Source organism: Pseudochaenichthys georgianus, chromosome 8 (genome assembly GCF_902827115.2).
Source record: "Pseudochaenichthys georgianus chromosome 8, fPseGeo1.2, whole genome shotgun sequence".
Taxonomy (NCBI): domain Eukaryota; kingdom Metazoa; phylum Chordata; class Actinopteri; order Perciformes; family Channichthyidae; genus Pseudochaenichthys; species Pseudochaenichthys georgianus.
In genome coordinates, this window is record NC_047510.2 from 8,845,573 (window position 1) to 8,862,550 (window position 16,978).

At 41.9% G+C, this 16,978-nt stretch overlaps 1 protein-coding gene across 1 annotated transcript; it reads left to right on the top strand.

Annotated features, from left to right (window-relative positions):
* The first annotated feature begins 905 nt into the window (after positions 1-905).
* Positions 906-7,384, top strand: mmd (monocyte to macrophage differentiation-associated). Its single transcript, XM_034089471.2, is given in 9 exon segments — positions 906-978; positions 1,300-1,333; positions 2,086-2,167; positions 2,741-2,901; positions 3,631-3,649; positions 3,651-3,706; positions 3,795-3,896; positions 3,994-4,063; positions 4,841-7,384. Coding segments are annotated over 8 exon segments (720 nt in total). The 5' UTR covers positions 906-978; positions 1,300-1,307; the 3' UTR covers positions 5,045-7,384.
* Positions 7,385-16,978: the final 9,594 nt, after the last annotated feature.

Genomic DNA, 16,978 nt, shown 5'->3' on the forward strand with positions numbered 1-16,978 from the left:
ACTTAGTAACACAATTTGTTTCACTATTGCATTCCTACACTCAAACAAAATGTCATTCTGTTTAACCACACACTCAGCGTTGCTAACCAGGCTATTAATGGCCTCTCTACAATATCATTTATGTTATGTCATGTGACAGGTTTCTATTTTATTTTTTTTATTTCCAAATAAACTTCGCAAGCTGACATTTTGGAGCTTTTTATGCAATGCTGTCTAGTACTGTACCACCTCCTATTAAGTCAACTTTGTAGGTCAACAAGTGTTCCTCCTCCTTTACAAACCTTGTATAAAATCAAAGTCAATTGCCATTACATTTTTCTAAAATAATAAAACGGAGTCATAGTTGGTTTCTAGCTCTTGAAAAAGCTATTAATTCAGCAATTTTTAAATATAAAATAAGTAATTATTAAGTGTTTTGTTACAGTAATCCTTCATCTCTGCAGTTGTAAATGTATAGACAGGACTACTTTAATTGAAGTATTTATATCTAATCTATGAAGTAAAGGATGTATAAACCATGACACCATTAATTACAAATGTACAACCCATTTGTAAGGGGGGGGGGGGTGAAAAGTCTTCAAACATTTAAATACAATCACAAATTGGTCACTTATCATCACAACACATATTAAATCACTTACAGCAACACACAGACACGACAAATATATCAACATTATACAGTATTTCTATATTTCTTATTTTCCATTTCACATAAACATTGTGCATTTTTATATTTGCATATTTCTCTGAATGTGAATGTGTCTGTGACGTTCCTATTCTGGACCCCGCCTACCTAAGACCTGATTGGCCACTTTTCCGGTGGTCTCGATGCTCATTGGCTTAAACCACTGCTACTAAATGTCTCACCACTGTTTGGGCGGCGAGGCACAAAAAGAAATCATGTTTTTTGATGAGCGGCACAGCGGGGAGTAGCCTGTCAATGACCGGCGGAGCTGCTTGCTTGCAGGGGTCTTTTCGGTTTGTTCTGGCTTCTGCTGGTGCTTATGGATATTTCTAGCTTAAAGACGAGGCAGTAAGCCAGTATTTTGAACAGAATGGTATTAAGGAAAAGACTAAAACGGTGCCTTTGTAGTCGTAGTATTGATGCTGCCGATGCCTTGTAGCTGTAGAGAAAGTTAGCTAATGAGTAGCATAACGTTAGCCACAAGCTAATGCTAGATCTTCCGTTTCCTTTGGCTTTTCAAGACAGTTTATTGTTTTATTCTTCCCTTTGTGGAGCGGGGCTTTGTAGGTCTTTTGTTGGCTGATTTTGTTTCTTTGCTTCCTCTGGTGAATAAGGCATTGAAATGAAGAGAGTGAATAGCTTTCAGAGGTTTGTAAATCAAAATATATCACTGTTAAAATAATGTTCTGGGCTGTCAAGCTAGGATTGCTAATAATATTTGCCTTTAATAATGCCAGGTGTGGTTGGTTAACGTTGCCTCATTCATCCTGACCGTTAGCAGCCTAAGCATGCTTTCCTTTCAGGTTAACATGTTGGTTAAAGTTCCTGTATAGCTGTGTCATAATGGGGACAAAGTCATTTAAAATGAATGCAATTTTAATAATGATTCACTTTCAACTCATTTTGATTTCGGTGTTAATCACTGAAATTGGGTATATTTTGGTGTTTGACCAGTACAGACGGTACACTTTAATAAACATTTAAATGTGAATGGCAATTGTTATGTATAGCACAATAATCAGTATTTTGTGAAATGGCCATACATTTAATAAAGTCATCAACACAAGTAGTAGTCTTAGCCATAGTTATACATATATTATTAGTTAAGTCATTACATCTCAAGCAGGTTAAAATCAGACAATAAGGATGTCATGGTCTGTCACTTAGAACAGGTACAACATATAACTATCTGTGTATGGTTTCTATATTAATATTACAGCCATTTTATTTATTTTCATTCCTATCTCCCTTCTTGAGAGCTCACATTATGTCTAATAAGTCAACCCTAAAGCATTTTCCTTTATACTACTGAGCACTGTTTTAAAGGTATCCCCCAATTTGATGCTTGATCAAACTACCACTGTTGTTTATTTGTTGTGTTGTTTATGTGTGTGTTTCAGGTTCATGAACAGGCGGGCCTCTGCTAACTGCCGCTACCAGCCCACCTGCTATGAGCATGCTGCAAACTGCTACACCCATGCAGTGAGTGGATGGGACTAATCTTTTATTTTCTAGGGAAGAGGATGATAATGACGTCATCTCAAATTAAAATGATCGCTCTAAAAATATCACAGTAGCCTTCAAATGTGCAAAGAAAAACATAGTTTGTCCCTATAGCCATAACATATCTCAATCAGTAAGGACAGCAACTTTTGATGCCATGCAAACATTGTATGTTATACCTCTTTGTTTACCTTGATTCATCCTCATTTATCTGGTGCTTCTTTTAAAGTAGTTTCCATTCAAGGCTTTTATTGTCATGTGTACATAGCTACAGTGTAGTTATGTCAATGAAACTCTTAGGTCACAGGCTCCTCAAATGGATAAAATAGTGCAACTAAATACAAATAAAATAGAATAGAAATAATAAGTAATTGGAATATGATATATTGGATAAATAATTAGTAAGTTGCGAACAGATGAATGTTATGGATGTTCTTTCAAAAGTGCAGGTGTTTAACAGTCTTGTGGCCTGTGGGATGAAGCTGTCCCTGAGTCTGGTATTGTGTTTTTATGTATGTATATTATTGAAATAGTTTCATTTCGTCTCCGTAGCTCCTCATCGTGCCGGCCTTCGTGGGCATGGCGTTTCTGCACCGTCTGTCGGACAACGGCTGGGAGAAGGTCACTGCCTGGGTGTACGGCATGGGCCTGTGCGCCCTCTTCCTGGTCTCCACTGTGTTTCACATCATCACCTGGAAGAAGAGCCACATGAGGTGAGAAGGAGCACCATGACAACCCACCATAATGGCAAAGAACCAAGACACGTAGCAGAACACACTGTCGTAAAAGACACGTCACAAAATGCAAGAGGACAAAGACCAAAGAGCGAGGGACACAGTCAGTCCTTTCCTTATCTCTTTACATTCCTTGTCACCATGCTGGTATGTTGGTGTCAAGTTTCATTTGCAGCCTTTTGCACAACCTTTGAAGTCATACTTTTGTTTCCTTATTTTGATCTTATGTGCTACAGAAACCCTGAGTGTTAGTTATATGTTTATTTCTTACTGTAGTTTCAGAAGTGTTAGAGCACAGACACGTTATTACCAGTAACATAACAGTACTTTTCAGCAGCTTCCCTGAAGAGATTCAAACATGGTTTTCTATAAATCCCTTTTTTCATTTGCACAAGAAAAGAGCGATGTTGCCAAATGGTGTCCAAACCCAAGCAGAGACACAAAGTCAATGAAACGATTTTGAATATTGGTAATGTTTTGTTTCCATTAGGAACTATTTGTGCCAACAGTGTTAATAATGATTCCCCAGCCGGACTCAACAACACCTGTGCTTTTCTTACAATGTCAAGTCTTAATTTAGATTTCCCTTTGGATGGAAACATGATATCACTTCCTGTGACAAGAGGTTTCCCTCTTGCAAACGATGTGTCTGCTTTGCATATCTGTGACCTTGAAATTAACAAATGACCTATTTATTGTTTGTTGCAGGTCAATGGAACAGTGTTTCACACATGTGTGACAGAGTGGTCATCTACCTGTTCATCGCTGCCTCCTACACACCCTGGTGAGTGTCACGCAGAGGACAGTTACACTCAGAGGGCCTGCATGAAGATGAAGGCTTGTTATAGATCTTACTTCTCCTCTCTCCTCAGGTTGAACCTGCGTGAATTGGGCCCTCTCGCAGCACACATGCGATGGTTTGTGTGGCTCATGGCTGCTGCTGGAACCATATACGTCTTCAACTACCATGAAAAGTGAGTTTGAGGTGATAATGTGAATTTAAAAGATTTGTTGCGGTCTATTTGTCTTGCCCCATCCACAGAGTCAGTGAAATGTTGTTTGTCTCCACAGGTATAAAGTTGTTGAGCTGGCCTTCTACTTGATGATGGGTTTCTTCCCTGCATCAGTTGTGACATCGATGGTAATATCACTATTCATAAATACATTTACAGTCCCATTCCGTTCATTTCCATGTGCTGAATTGTTCTATACCACTTTATTTCATTAGTATGGTGAATAAACACATTGTTATCCGTTCAGATAGTGATGTAAGGATGCATAAGCTTTCTTTTGCAGCACGTTGTGGCAATAAATGTGTAGGAAAAAAACATTTGTAGGGATTTTAATATTGGTTCTATGGGGTTTTAGAGGATTTGTAATGCATGATAACATTTGTCAACATATCAACTCTTTACTGCTGCCCTCCTGTGGTTTCCATGGATATAGCAGCCTGAAATAGCACTAACACTACTATTGTTCCATTGTTAACACACATTATGTAATTTAATCTTTATTTACTTCTTGGAAATAAAACATTCCACATGTTCACTAATGGTGAGATTACATCAGTCAACAAAAAAGGATGTGTAAAGATAACAAAAACAGGCATAATACAACATTCAAACATGCTGTGTTGTGTTGCATGTGAGAAATAAGATATTGAAATTATACTAATTAAAAAAAAAAAACGGAACACTTTTAGGAATAGATTTCTTACTTTTCTTTCATTTAGTTTTTCTTGTCAGAATTAGCTTTCTTTGTTGGAAGGTACACTTTTCGAGTTAACACCAAATTATTATTTTTTTAAACTCAACACACTCTATCCCCAGTCGGAATTGATTGTGAACACAGCTGGATAGTTGTTGTTGTTGTTGCCTAACATTTCTCCTGTATCTCCCCGTGTCCTTGCCTCCTGCAGAGCAACACGGAGGGCATGCAGGAGCTGGCGTGCGGCGGCCTCATCTATGTCCTCGGCGTGTTCTTCTTCAAGAGCGACGGCGTCATCCCCTTTGCCCACGCCATCTGGCACGTGTTCGTGGCGCTGGCTGCGGCCGTACACTACTACGCCATCTGGAAATACCTCTACAAGACCCCCGGCATGGACCCCCACCTCCAGTCGTGACCACAGCCGGGGCTGGACGCCGCTTCTCCACCTTTTGCTTCTGAAGAAAGCGCCTGCACACTCCTCTACTGCCCACTGAAGCTGGCACCACAGCCCTGAAGTTTACGCAAAAATGACCATGAATTGTTTTCTGTTTTCTAACGTGGAGAACAGATTTCTGACAAACAAAAGCTACATTCAAAGCTTTTTTTGTAAAACTTCAACGGAAAACAGGGCAGCCAGGGGGTGAATTTTGACTTTTTACAATGAGTGTTTGAGCAATTTGATTGACTTTTGTATGGCTTGAGTCACATTCCACATTGGGGTCATAACTGGGAGATTTATCATCATTTCAGCAGATTATTTGAAGAATAGGAGTGTCCAGTGAGGTGCTAAAAATTAGGCAGGGCTGGGAGAACTAATATCACATGAATTCCTTTTTTTCATACTTTGTTTTTAATGAGTATAATTAACGGAGCCCCCTAGGGGACATGGAGAAGAACAAAATAATTATTTTAATACAAATAAAATGTTTTGCGAGATCTTTCAAAACCTTTGCGAGATCTCGCAAAACCCCGTTTCAGTTTGTAGACGGTCCCTAAGCACTCAATCAATCAATCAATCAATGTTTATTTATATAGCCCAATATCACAAATGTTACATTTGTCTCAGTGGTCTTCACAGTGTGTACAGAATATCAGTATGACAATACGACACCCTCTGTCCTTAGACCCTCACATCGTACAAGGAGAAACTTCCAAGGAAAACCCAGTTTAAAGGGAAAAATGGGAGAAACCTCAGGGAGAGCAACAGAGGAGGGATCCCTCTCCCAGGACGGACAGACGTGCAATAGATGCCGTGTAGATGCCTCCTCTCCTTCCTCCAGCTGCAGATTGTGGCCAATTCTTGATGTTTAGCTCGGATGACGGCGCATATCGAACTGTTCTGATAGAAACGACCCTGTAGCTCGTTGTCTACCTTGCTATGATTGTAAAGTCATGTTGTTTGTATTTTTACAATGTTATGTTCATGAGTTATTGATCCGCCAAATTCAAATCTGTCAATAACTCAGCTCAGAGGAACGTGCATGTCCCTTCGCTCTGAGTGTTCTCTTGAGGTGTCTTCACTTATGTGAAACCCGTGCCTATTGCCAAGCACTGATGTTATGTCTTTATATTTAAGGCCAAGCTCAAAGTAAAATCGATGAACCGCTCCATTGTTGTGGTTAGTGTTGCCGTAGCAGCCGAACTGAACAGGAAGTACTAAATGAAAAGTATTGCGAGATCTCGCAAAACATCATTATTATTTTTTTCCCTTCTCCATGTCCCCTAGGGGGCTCTGTAATAATTCGGTTCTCTTTTATTTTTCAATAAAAAAAAAAGAATCCAAAGATCGCAAATATTATCAAAACACACAGCTGTTACATACATTTGCCCCAGGGAAATAGTTTTCGGGCAAGATTAGTTTAAAACAAGAAACTCTCGGTACAAAAGGGCATACCTCTGACCACACATGATGCCAACCTTTCATACATACCAACAAATGTATTGAGGTGTTACCCAGCCCTTGTTATTAGTTCACACAGGAAGAAACAACGCTTGACAGGATTGTTTTTCCATTTTCTATATTTTCTTTTTACCGTCATCCACATGACCAACTTCTGTGACCAATGTGTTTCTTTTTTTCTGACCAGTATCCTAATGCAGTTTTCAGGGATTCACAGTTAGTAAGTGTTTAGCACCCCTGCTGGTGATGAACAGCATTACACAGTGTGTAAAGTAGGGGACACAGGGGAAGTGGGACTTTGTCACATGAGCCAAATGATGAGAGAAAATCAGTTCAGGTAATATGATGAGAATTATTCCACTTTCTTAATGTGAACAGTGTGTGGTAGAGTGTGCATGCACGCCCTTTGTACTGTAGTCCAGTATTACATTTCCACTGATTCTCTCTGTGTTTTGATTTTACACCACTAGTACGAACAGTGTTTCCTGTCTGTATTCTGAAGCGGGTTTGATAAGTAGAGAAACCTCATGTTTATTTTACTCTCATGCTGTTGGTTTTTTTAAATGTTGGATCCCGACTCCTAACATTACCTTTCCTCTTAGTCAGCGGAATGATTTCTTATGTTGAAAATATTTCCTTAACCACTCTTGTTTTGTAATGTTTGTATATTCTGTTTTTCTTTTTTCCGTTAATTATATGATCCTGGCCTTCGACAGAAAAAAAAAGAAGCTGCTTGTTGTCTGTTCCATTGGCTGTTAATGGTGCTGCATATCCATGAGTGATCCTCCTCTGTCCTGAATATCACCTTTCTAATGTGACAATAAACATGATAATGCCCCAGGGTAAAGATCTTCATTCATAATGGCTTTCTTTGAAATGTAGCTTGCATTAACTGTGTTGTTTACAGGCTCTGACCACATTCATTTCCTGCAGGGTCAAAAAGGAACAAGAACATTCCTCTTGTTACAGAATTTTAAAAACAACCTATATGTGTGACATAAACAGGGGTTTGTCCAAGGGCTGATAAGTACAAGAGCTCAGTAAAGCAAATATATTTTTTGAAATCTAACTTGGAATATTAAAGGGGCGCTATTAGTTTTGTTTGTGTATTCCCTTTCCTTTCCTTTAGTGTGTTATATTGGTTTTTGTGCATGTCAATGGTCTGCAAAGGCTAAAATCCCAAAGTGTATGGGAAAAAAACGACTGAACCGCCTCCATTGGGCTCCTCTCCCACCTCGAGCTTCTATTGGCTAGCGCTCAAACACATTGTACATGATGGGCTAAGGCAGTGGTTCTCAAACTTTTTCTGTCAGGCCCCCCCTTCGGAGAAAAAAAAAAGTCGGGCCCCCCCCCCAACACAAATAGTCAGGCTCAGTGGCGGTGCCAGAGATTTATTTTGGGGGTGCTGTGGGGTAGCTTGACGTTTCATAGAACTATCTAAACACTGAGAGAGTCCTTTAATTCACTGAGCCTCTCAGTCTGAGAGGACTCTCCTCCACTTTGTTGTTGAAAAAACTCTTTATATCCGTTAGCGTAGCTCGCTAGCACCAGAAGCTAACATCAACGATCTCCGGTACCAGTGCTCTCTCTCTCGCGCACAAAATGGCTCGTTCCACACCCACACAGAGCCGAGCTTTAATGAAACACAGAGACCCAGACGTAATAGTACTGTAACATATTATTTTTGAATCAATAATTTTTCAAATTATGATTTTTTTTCAATAACCATTTTCCCTCCTGGGGTCTGTCATGCCTCTGCGCCCCCCAGGGGGGGAGCGCCCCCCACTTTGGGAACCACTGGGCTAAGGGCTGGGACATCTTTAAGCAGTTGACCAATCACAACAGAGCCAGCCAGCTAACCAATCAGAGCAGACTGGGCTCTGGTTTCAGACAGAGGGTGAAAAGAGGTGCTATGCAAACATTAATTAATTTAAACATGTCACAGTAGAGGCACAAAATACAATGTGAACCAGAAAATTAGCATAATTGGTCCCCTTTTAATTCCATTTATCTTCAAAACCCATTTTTCATATAAAATAACTTAACCTGAATAAAAGTCTAAAATAAATCACAACATATCTTAACTATTTCAATATTGAAACATTCAAAATAGAATCCCACAAAGCCTTTTATGCCAATATTCAGTATTTGGCAATGTTTGATACTTAATAATGGCACATTTCAGTTGGTACATGCTCTAAAATCTTTACATTCAGCCAAGATTATTACCCAGATTTAGATTCAAATTTCAAACCATACTTTTTAAATACGCCTATGAGGAATATTTATCTGGATAAGGATAATTGGTTATGCTCCTCTTGGGGCTCAACCTTTTTCCTTTGGACTCTTTGAATTGTGTTAGCTTTATCAGGGGGAACTGTGGTTTGATAGCTAACATACGGGGCTAAAAGCTGACAATTATCAGGGTTAGCATCTGGGTTGGCAACCTGGGAAGGACGTCTGGTAATCGGCCAGATAGCTGGGTGGTTTTTGGGAATGAGTGAGCCATCTCTTTGGTGGTCCTCTGTCCGTTGAATCTTGATCTGCTCCGGTTCAAAGGACCAAAACAAATATGTATCTGTGTAAAGATAATTGGTTCAAGGATAAGAGATCAAAAGGCGCTTTCACACCAAGTATTTTGCCGTACTCATCGGAAGATCGCGTTCACACCGGAATAAGTCCCTGAGGGAGGATTAGGCAAATTAAGCCGCTGACGTCACTTCTTCGGCCGTGGGTGTTTCTCAGGGTGTTTCTCAATGTCGAGTAAAGCTGCTCCAGAGCCACTATTTCAAGCATACTACGTCATCGAGTGCCGCCGAAGGATTGTTCCAATGTCCAGCATACTTGGAATTCTACCAAGCCCGGCGTACTTCGTAGCGAGAAATTTCGAGGCTGCACATGTGTAGACTCTGCGGTCTTAAAATCCCCACAATGCTTTGCGCACGGACCAATTTCCCCAAGTCTGTGGCGGAAAATGTAAGGCAGGGCCTCTCATATGACGCACACCTGCACACTTGCTCGCCTGTTCCACTCTTCGTTTTCCGAATGCTAGGAAGTATTCTTGCCTCGCTTCTGAAGCAAGTGACTCGGAAGACATGTGCTACCAAGCAAGCGTACTCGACATTGAGAAACACCCCCTCTATGTCGAGGAAGGCTGCTCCAGAGCCACTATTTCAAGCATATCCGTCATCGAGTGCCGCCGAAGGACTGGTCCAATGTCCAGCATACTTGGAATTCTACCGAGGCTGGCGTACTTCGTAGTTACCCAGCCCTTGTTATTAGTTCACACAGGAAGAAACAACGCTTGACAGGATTGTTTTTCCATTTTCTATATTTTCTTTTTACCGTCATCCACATGACCAACTTCTGTGACCAATGTGTTTCTTTTTTTCTGACCAGTATCCTAATGCAGTTTTCAGGGATTCACAGTTAGTAAGTGTTTAGCACCCCTGCTGGTGATGAACAGCATTACACAGTGTGTAAAGTAGGGGACACAGGGGAAGTGGGACTTTGTCACATGAGCCAAATGATGAGAGAAAATCAGTTCAGGTAATATGATGAGAATTATTCCACTTTCTTAATGTGAACAGTGTGTGGTAGAGTGTGCATGCACGCCCTTTGTACTGTAGTCCAGTATTACATTTCCACTGATTCTCTCTGTGTTTTGATTTTACACCACTAGTACGAACAGTGTTTCCTGTCTGTATTCTGAAGCGGGTTTGATAAGTAGAGAAACCTCATGTTTATTTTACTCTCATGCTGTTGGTTTTTTTAAATGTTGGATCCCGACTCCTAACATTACCTTTCCTCTTAGTCAGCGGAATGATTTCTTATGTTGAAAATATTTCCTTAACCACTCTTGTTTTGTAATGTTTGTATATTCTGTTTTTCTTTTTTCCGTTAATTATATGATCCTGGCCTTCGACAGAAAAAAAAAGAAGCTGCTTGTTGTCTGTTCCATTGGCTGTTAATGGTGCTGCATATCCATGAGTGATCCTCCTCTGTCCTGAATATCACCTTTCTAATGTGACAATAAACATGATAATGCCCCAGGGTAAAGATCTTCATTCATAATGGCTTTCTTTGAAATGTAGCTTGCATTAACTGTGTTGTTTACAGGCTCTGACCACATTCATTTCCTGCAGGGTCAAAAAGGAACAAGAACATTCCTCTTGTTACAGAATTTTAAAAACAACCTATATGTGTGACATAAACAGGGGTTTGTCCAAGGGCTGATAAGTACAAGAGCTCAGTAAAGCAAATATATTTTTTGAAATCTAACTTGGAATATTAAAGGGGCGCTATTAGTTTTGTTTGTGTATTCCCTTTCCTTTCCTTTAGTGTGTTATATTGGTTTTTGTGCATGTCAATGGTCTGCAAAGGCTAAAATCCCAAAGTGTATGGGAAAAAAACGACTGAACCGCCTCCATTGGGCTCCTCTCCCACCTCGAGCTTCTATTGGCTAGCGCTCAAACACATTGTACATGATGGGCTAAGGCAGTGGTTCTCAAACTTTTTCTGTCAGGCCCCCCCTTCGGAGAAAAAAAAAAGTCGGGCCCCCCCCCCCAACACAAATAGTCAGGCTCAGTGGCGGTGCCAGAGATTTATTTTGGGGGTGCTGTGGGGGTAGCTTGACGTTTCATAGAACTATCTAAACACTGAGAGAGTCCTTTAATTCACTGAGCCTCTCAGTCTGAGAGGACTCTCCTCCACTTTGTTGTTGAAAAAACTCTTTATATCCGTTAGCGTAGCTCGCTAGCACCAGAAGCTAACATCAACGATCTCCGGTACCAGTGCTCTCTCTCTCGCGCACAAAATGGCTCGTTCCACACCCACACAGAGCCGAGCTTTAATGAAACACAGAGACCCAGACGTAATAGTACTGTAACATATTATTTTTGAATCAATAATTTTTCAAATTATGATTTTTTTTCAATAACCATTTTCCCTCCTGGGGTCTGTCATGCCTCTGCGCCCCCCAGGGGGGGAGCGCCCCCCACTTTGGGAACCACTGGGCTAAGGGCTGGGACATCTTTAAGCAGTTGACCAATCACAACAGAGCCAGCCAGCTAACCAATCAGAGCAGACTGGGCTCTGGTTTCAGACAGAGGGTGAAAAGAGGTGCTATGCAAACATTAATTAATTTAAACATGTCACAGTAGAGGCACAAAATACAATGTGAACCAGAAAATTAGCATAATTGGTCCCCTTTTAATTCCATTTATCTTCAAAACCCATTTTTCATATAAAATAACTTAACCTGAATAAAAGTCTAAAATAAATCACAACATATCTTAACTATTTCAATATTGAAACATTCAAAATAGAATCCCACAAAGCCTTTTATGCCAATATTCAGTATTTGGCAATGTTTGATACTTAATAATGGCACATTTCAGTTGGTACATGCTCTAAAATCTTTACATTCAGCCAAGATTATTACCCAGATTTAGATTCAAATTTCAAACCATACTTTTTAAATACGCCTATGAGGAATATTTATCTGGATAAGGATAATTGGTTATGCTCCTCTTGGGGCTCAACCTTTTTCCTTTGGACTCTTTGAATTGTGTTAGCTTTATCAGGGGGAACTGTGGTTTGATAGCTAACATACGGGGCTAAAAGCTGACAATTATCAGGGTTAGCATCTGGGTTGGCAACCTGGGAAGGACGTCTGGTAATCGGCCAGATAGCTGGGTGGTTTTTGGGAATGAGTGAGCCATCTCTTTGGTGGTCCTCTGTCCGTTGAATCTTGATCTGCTCCGGTTCAAAGGACCAAAACAAATATGTATCTGTGTAAAGATAATTGGTTCAAGGATAAGAGATCAAAAGGCGCTTTCACACCAAGTATTTTGCCGTACTCATCGGAAGATCGCGTTCACACCGGAATAAGTCCCTGAGGGAGGATTAGGCAAATTAAGCCGCTGACGTCACTTCTTCGGCCGTGGGTGTTTCTCAGGGTGTTTCTCAATGTCGAGTAAAGCTGCTCCAGAGCCACTATTTCAAGCATACTACGTCATCGAGTGCCGCCGAAGGATTGTTCCAATGTCCAGCATACTTGGAATTCTACCGAGCCCGGCGTACTTCGTAGCGAGAAATTTCGAGGCTGCACATGTGTAGACTCTGCGGTCTTAAAATCCCCACAATGCTTTGCGCACGGACCAATTTCCCCAAGTCTGTGGCGGAAAATGTAAGGCAGGGCCTCTCATATGACGCACACCTGCACACTTGCTCGCCTGTTCCACTCTTCGTTTTCCGAATGCTAGGAAGTATTCTTGCCTCGCTTCTGAAGCAAGTGACTCGGAAGACATGTGCTACCAAGCAAGCGTACTCGACATTGAGAAACACCCCCTCTATGTCGAGGAAGGCTGCTCCAGAGCCACTATTTCAAGCATATCCGTCATCGAGTGCCGCCGAAGGACTGGTCCAATGTCCAGCATACTTGGAATTCTACCGAGGCTGGCGTACTTCGTAGCGGGAAATGTGCTCATGTGTAGACTCCGCAGTCTTAAAATCCCCACAATGCTTTGCGCACGGACCAATTTTCAAATCTTTGGCGGAAATCGCGCTCCATTTAAGGCGGGGCCTCTCATATGACGCACACCTGCACACCTGTTAGCCTGTTCCACAATTCTTCGTTTTCCGAGGCTAGAGAGGTTTCTCAATACTCAAATGTCCCCTCCTCGACTCCTATCCTCGAGACTTGGTGCCGCCCACAGGAGATGCGAGCGGAGGACTGAGGAGGGGAACCGAGGAGAAAGGAGGGGAAGCAGCAGGCGGTTAGAGAAATGAGAACTCCTCTCCTCTGAGTGGTCATTTTAAAGAGACGTCCATTAATGATGACAGGAGGCACAGCAGCCCTCTGTCGGATGGACAGATGTGTTCATGACGATTGACGACTTATATTTACTTTTAATTAATTGACAGTGCGGTATAATGAGACAATAACAGGCTACAGATGTGGACATATACACACACACACATATATTTATATATACAATTTCAGAATCAAACAAGTATGAGAGCACTCTCATAATAACGTAACACAATCAGAGACTGGATATATCCCCCCCCCCTCTCTGTGGTCGCTGAAATGGGGAATTGAAATGACGGGCCAAAAGTTGTATTTACAAGTATTAAAAGTAAGCAGAGGACACCAAACCAACTGAGACCCGTCTGTCCGCCACATCTACACACTGTACAACACACACATCTACACACTGTACAACACACACACCTACACACTGTACCACACACACACCTACACACTGTACCACACACACCTAGCTCATAAAGCATAATCAGGCTACAGCCGTTGTGTATTTTATTATGTGAAGCACTAAATGGTCTTAGAAAAATATCGACTCTTTGTTAGATATCTTTAAACTACAGCAAATAAAGAGAGTAGGCCTGTTATACTGAGTGATATATATTATACACACTGCTCTGCTTTCTGCACGGACCTCACAGCTGTTCTCACTGTAAACATCGCATCGTGATGAAAGCAGTTTCTAAAATAATATCCAGGGGATGCATGCAGAGCTGTCATTGGCTGAGATAAGTCCGGCCGTGCGTCACGCCTCCACCGTTCCCGGAAATGCATCCGCGGAGGAGCCGTGGAGGACCCATCAGTAGAGGCTTCTCAATACTCAAATTTCCCCTCCTCGACTCCTCGACTCCTCGGTCCTCCGGTAGTGACCCGGAAATGAATTTCAGCGCGCCATTTTGAAGGACGTCTCATTTCTCTAAATGCACACCGAGGACCGAGGAACGAGCATCGAGGAGGCTCTCTGGAGGAGCTATAACCGAGGATACACTGATGGTTCCTCCACGGCTCCTCCGCGGATGCATTTCCGGGAACGGTGGAGGCGTGACGCACGGCCGGACTTATCTCAGCCAATGACAGCTCTGCATGCATCCCCTGGATAGAGGTCCTGCAGAAAGCAGAGCAGTGTGTAAAATATATATCACTCAGTAGAACAGACCTACTCTCTTTATTTGCTTTAGTTTAGTAGATATCTACAAAGAGTCCATATTTTTCTAAAACCATTTAGTGCTTCACATAATAAAATACACAACGGCTGTAGCCTGATTATGCTTTAGCAGCTGTAGGTGTGTGTGGTACAGTGTGTAGGTGTGTGTGGTACAGTATGTAGGTGTGTGTTGTACAGTGTGTAGGTGTGTGTGGTACAGTATGTAGGTGTGTGTTGTACAGTGTGTAGGTGTGTGTTGTACAGTGTGTAGGTGTGTGTTGTACAGTGCGCAGATGTCACGGACAGACGGGTCTCAGTTGGTTTGATGTCCTTACTTTTAATACTTGCAAATACAACTTTTAGCCCGTCATTTCAATTCCCCATTTCAGCGACCAGAGAGAGAGGGGGGGGGGGGATATATCCAGTCTCTGATTGTGTTACGTTATTATGAGAGTGCTCCAGGGCCGGACTGGGACAATAAGTCAGGCCGGGAATTATACACCCAGCCAGGCCACTACCAGTTTGTTGTGCCATTTTGCTGGATTTATTTGTCAATTTTTACAGCGTTGCTGCCCATAGTGATAGCGCTCTAAATCTACTACCCCAAAATAAACATATGGACATGGGTTACTATTAAAAAAAAATTGCAAATCTATTTAGGAACCTATGTGAACATATTTTAAGCGGGGGTGGACCTCAAATCCTATAGGGGGGTCTGGGGGTATGCTCCCCCTGTAAGATTTGTTTTTTAATGTTGGACTTAAATGCATCAATCTGGTGCATTTTGAGGGGGAAATAAAGAGACTACACCCATATGAAACATAACTGTATACATTTAAATAATCATAAAATCATAATAACATGGCCATAACCAATAACATCCCATATCCAATATGAAAAAACATTGAAACTTGTTTATTTATTTGTTTTTGGTTCATTTATAGTTGTGAGTGTGTATGTGCTCCTGAATCAGCCTCTCCTGTCTCCCTCCTCTCCCTCCTGCTCCTCTTTGAGGCAGAAGCAAAGACTCGTTTTAGCTCTCAACAAGTTGTAATAGTTTGTCTTACCTTTTTTCACCTAGTTCACCGTTTTTTTTTTTTTATTATTCATGCATATTTTACTAATCACTCCCCCCTCAAATGGAAATATGTGTTTACATAAATGGTGACCAAACCGTTTGAGACCCACAGAGTAAACACTAAACTAAACACTCGGAGAGTCCTTTACCTCACCTGAGCTGTAGTTAACAGTCTCTCAGTCTGACAGGAGAGGACTCTCCTCCACCTTGTTGTTGAAACAGCTCCTTATATCCGTTAGCGCAGCTAGCTAGCACCAGATGCTAACAACAATAACAATACACGTAACCGGTGCGCGCGGTTTATCTCACTCGCTCGCGCCACACATAACACACACCCTCCCGAGCTTGAATGACACACAGAGACCAATCGAGTATGATCTGTATGAACGTGGCCATGTCGGCAGGCCACATCATGTAGACAGCCAGTCACCCTCTGTGAGGCAGAGTCAGACCCACATTTGCGCAGCGTTGCGTTCACAATACATACGTATATATAAAAAAAAAATCCTCAGGCCAGCAGGCCACTTAACAGGCCAGGCCATCGGGAAACCTCCCGGTCCTCCCGATGGCCAGTCCGGGCCTGGAGTGCTCTCATACTTTAAATTGTATATATTTATATAAATATATTTGTGTGTGTGTGTGTGTGTGCATCTGTAGCCTGTTATTGTCTCATTATACCGCACTCTCAATGAATTCAAAGTAAATATGTGGGGGAACAATGTTCAGCTGATCTAACAGAGATTATAAAATATGACAAAACACTCGACAGCTGATGCAGCTGTTGCCACGTAATAATGAACGGACGTCACTTTAATATGACCGCTCAGAGGAGAGGAGTTCTCATTTCTTTAAACGTCTGCTGCTTCCCCTCCTCTCTCCTCGGTTCCCCTCCTCGGTCCTCCGCTCGCATCTCCTGTGGGCGGGTCTAAGTCTCGAGGAGGGGAGTCGAGGAGGGGAGTCGAGGAGGGGACATTTGAATATTGAGAAGCCTCTAGTGTATCGTCGGTTAGAGCTCCTCCAGAGAGCCTCCTCGACGCTTGATCCTCGGTCCTCGATGTGCATTTAAAGAAATGAGATGTCCTTCAACATGGCACGCTGAAATTCATTTCCGGGTCACTACCGGAGGACCGAGGAGTCGAGGAGGGGAAATTTGAGTATTACATACTCAAATAACTACAAAGATAACTACAAACAAAGAGAGGAAAATACAGCGCTATGACAAAACACTCGACAGCTGATGCAGCTGTTGCCATGTAATAATGAACAGACGTCGCTTTAATATGACCGCTCAGAGGAGAGGAGTTCTCATTTCTTTAAACGTCTGCTGCTTCCCCTCCTCTCTCCTCGGTTCCCCTCCTCGGTCCTCCGCTCGCATTTCCTGTGGGCGGGACTAAGTCT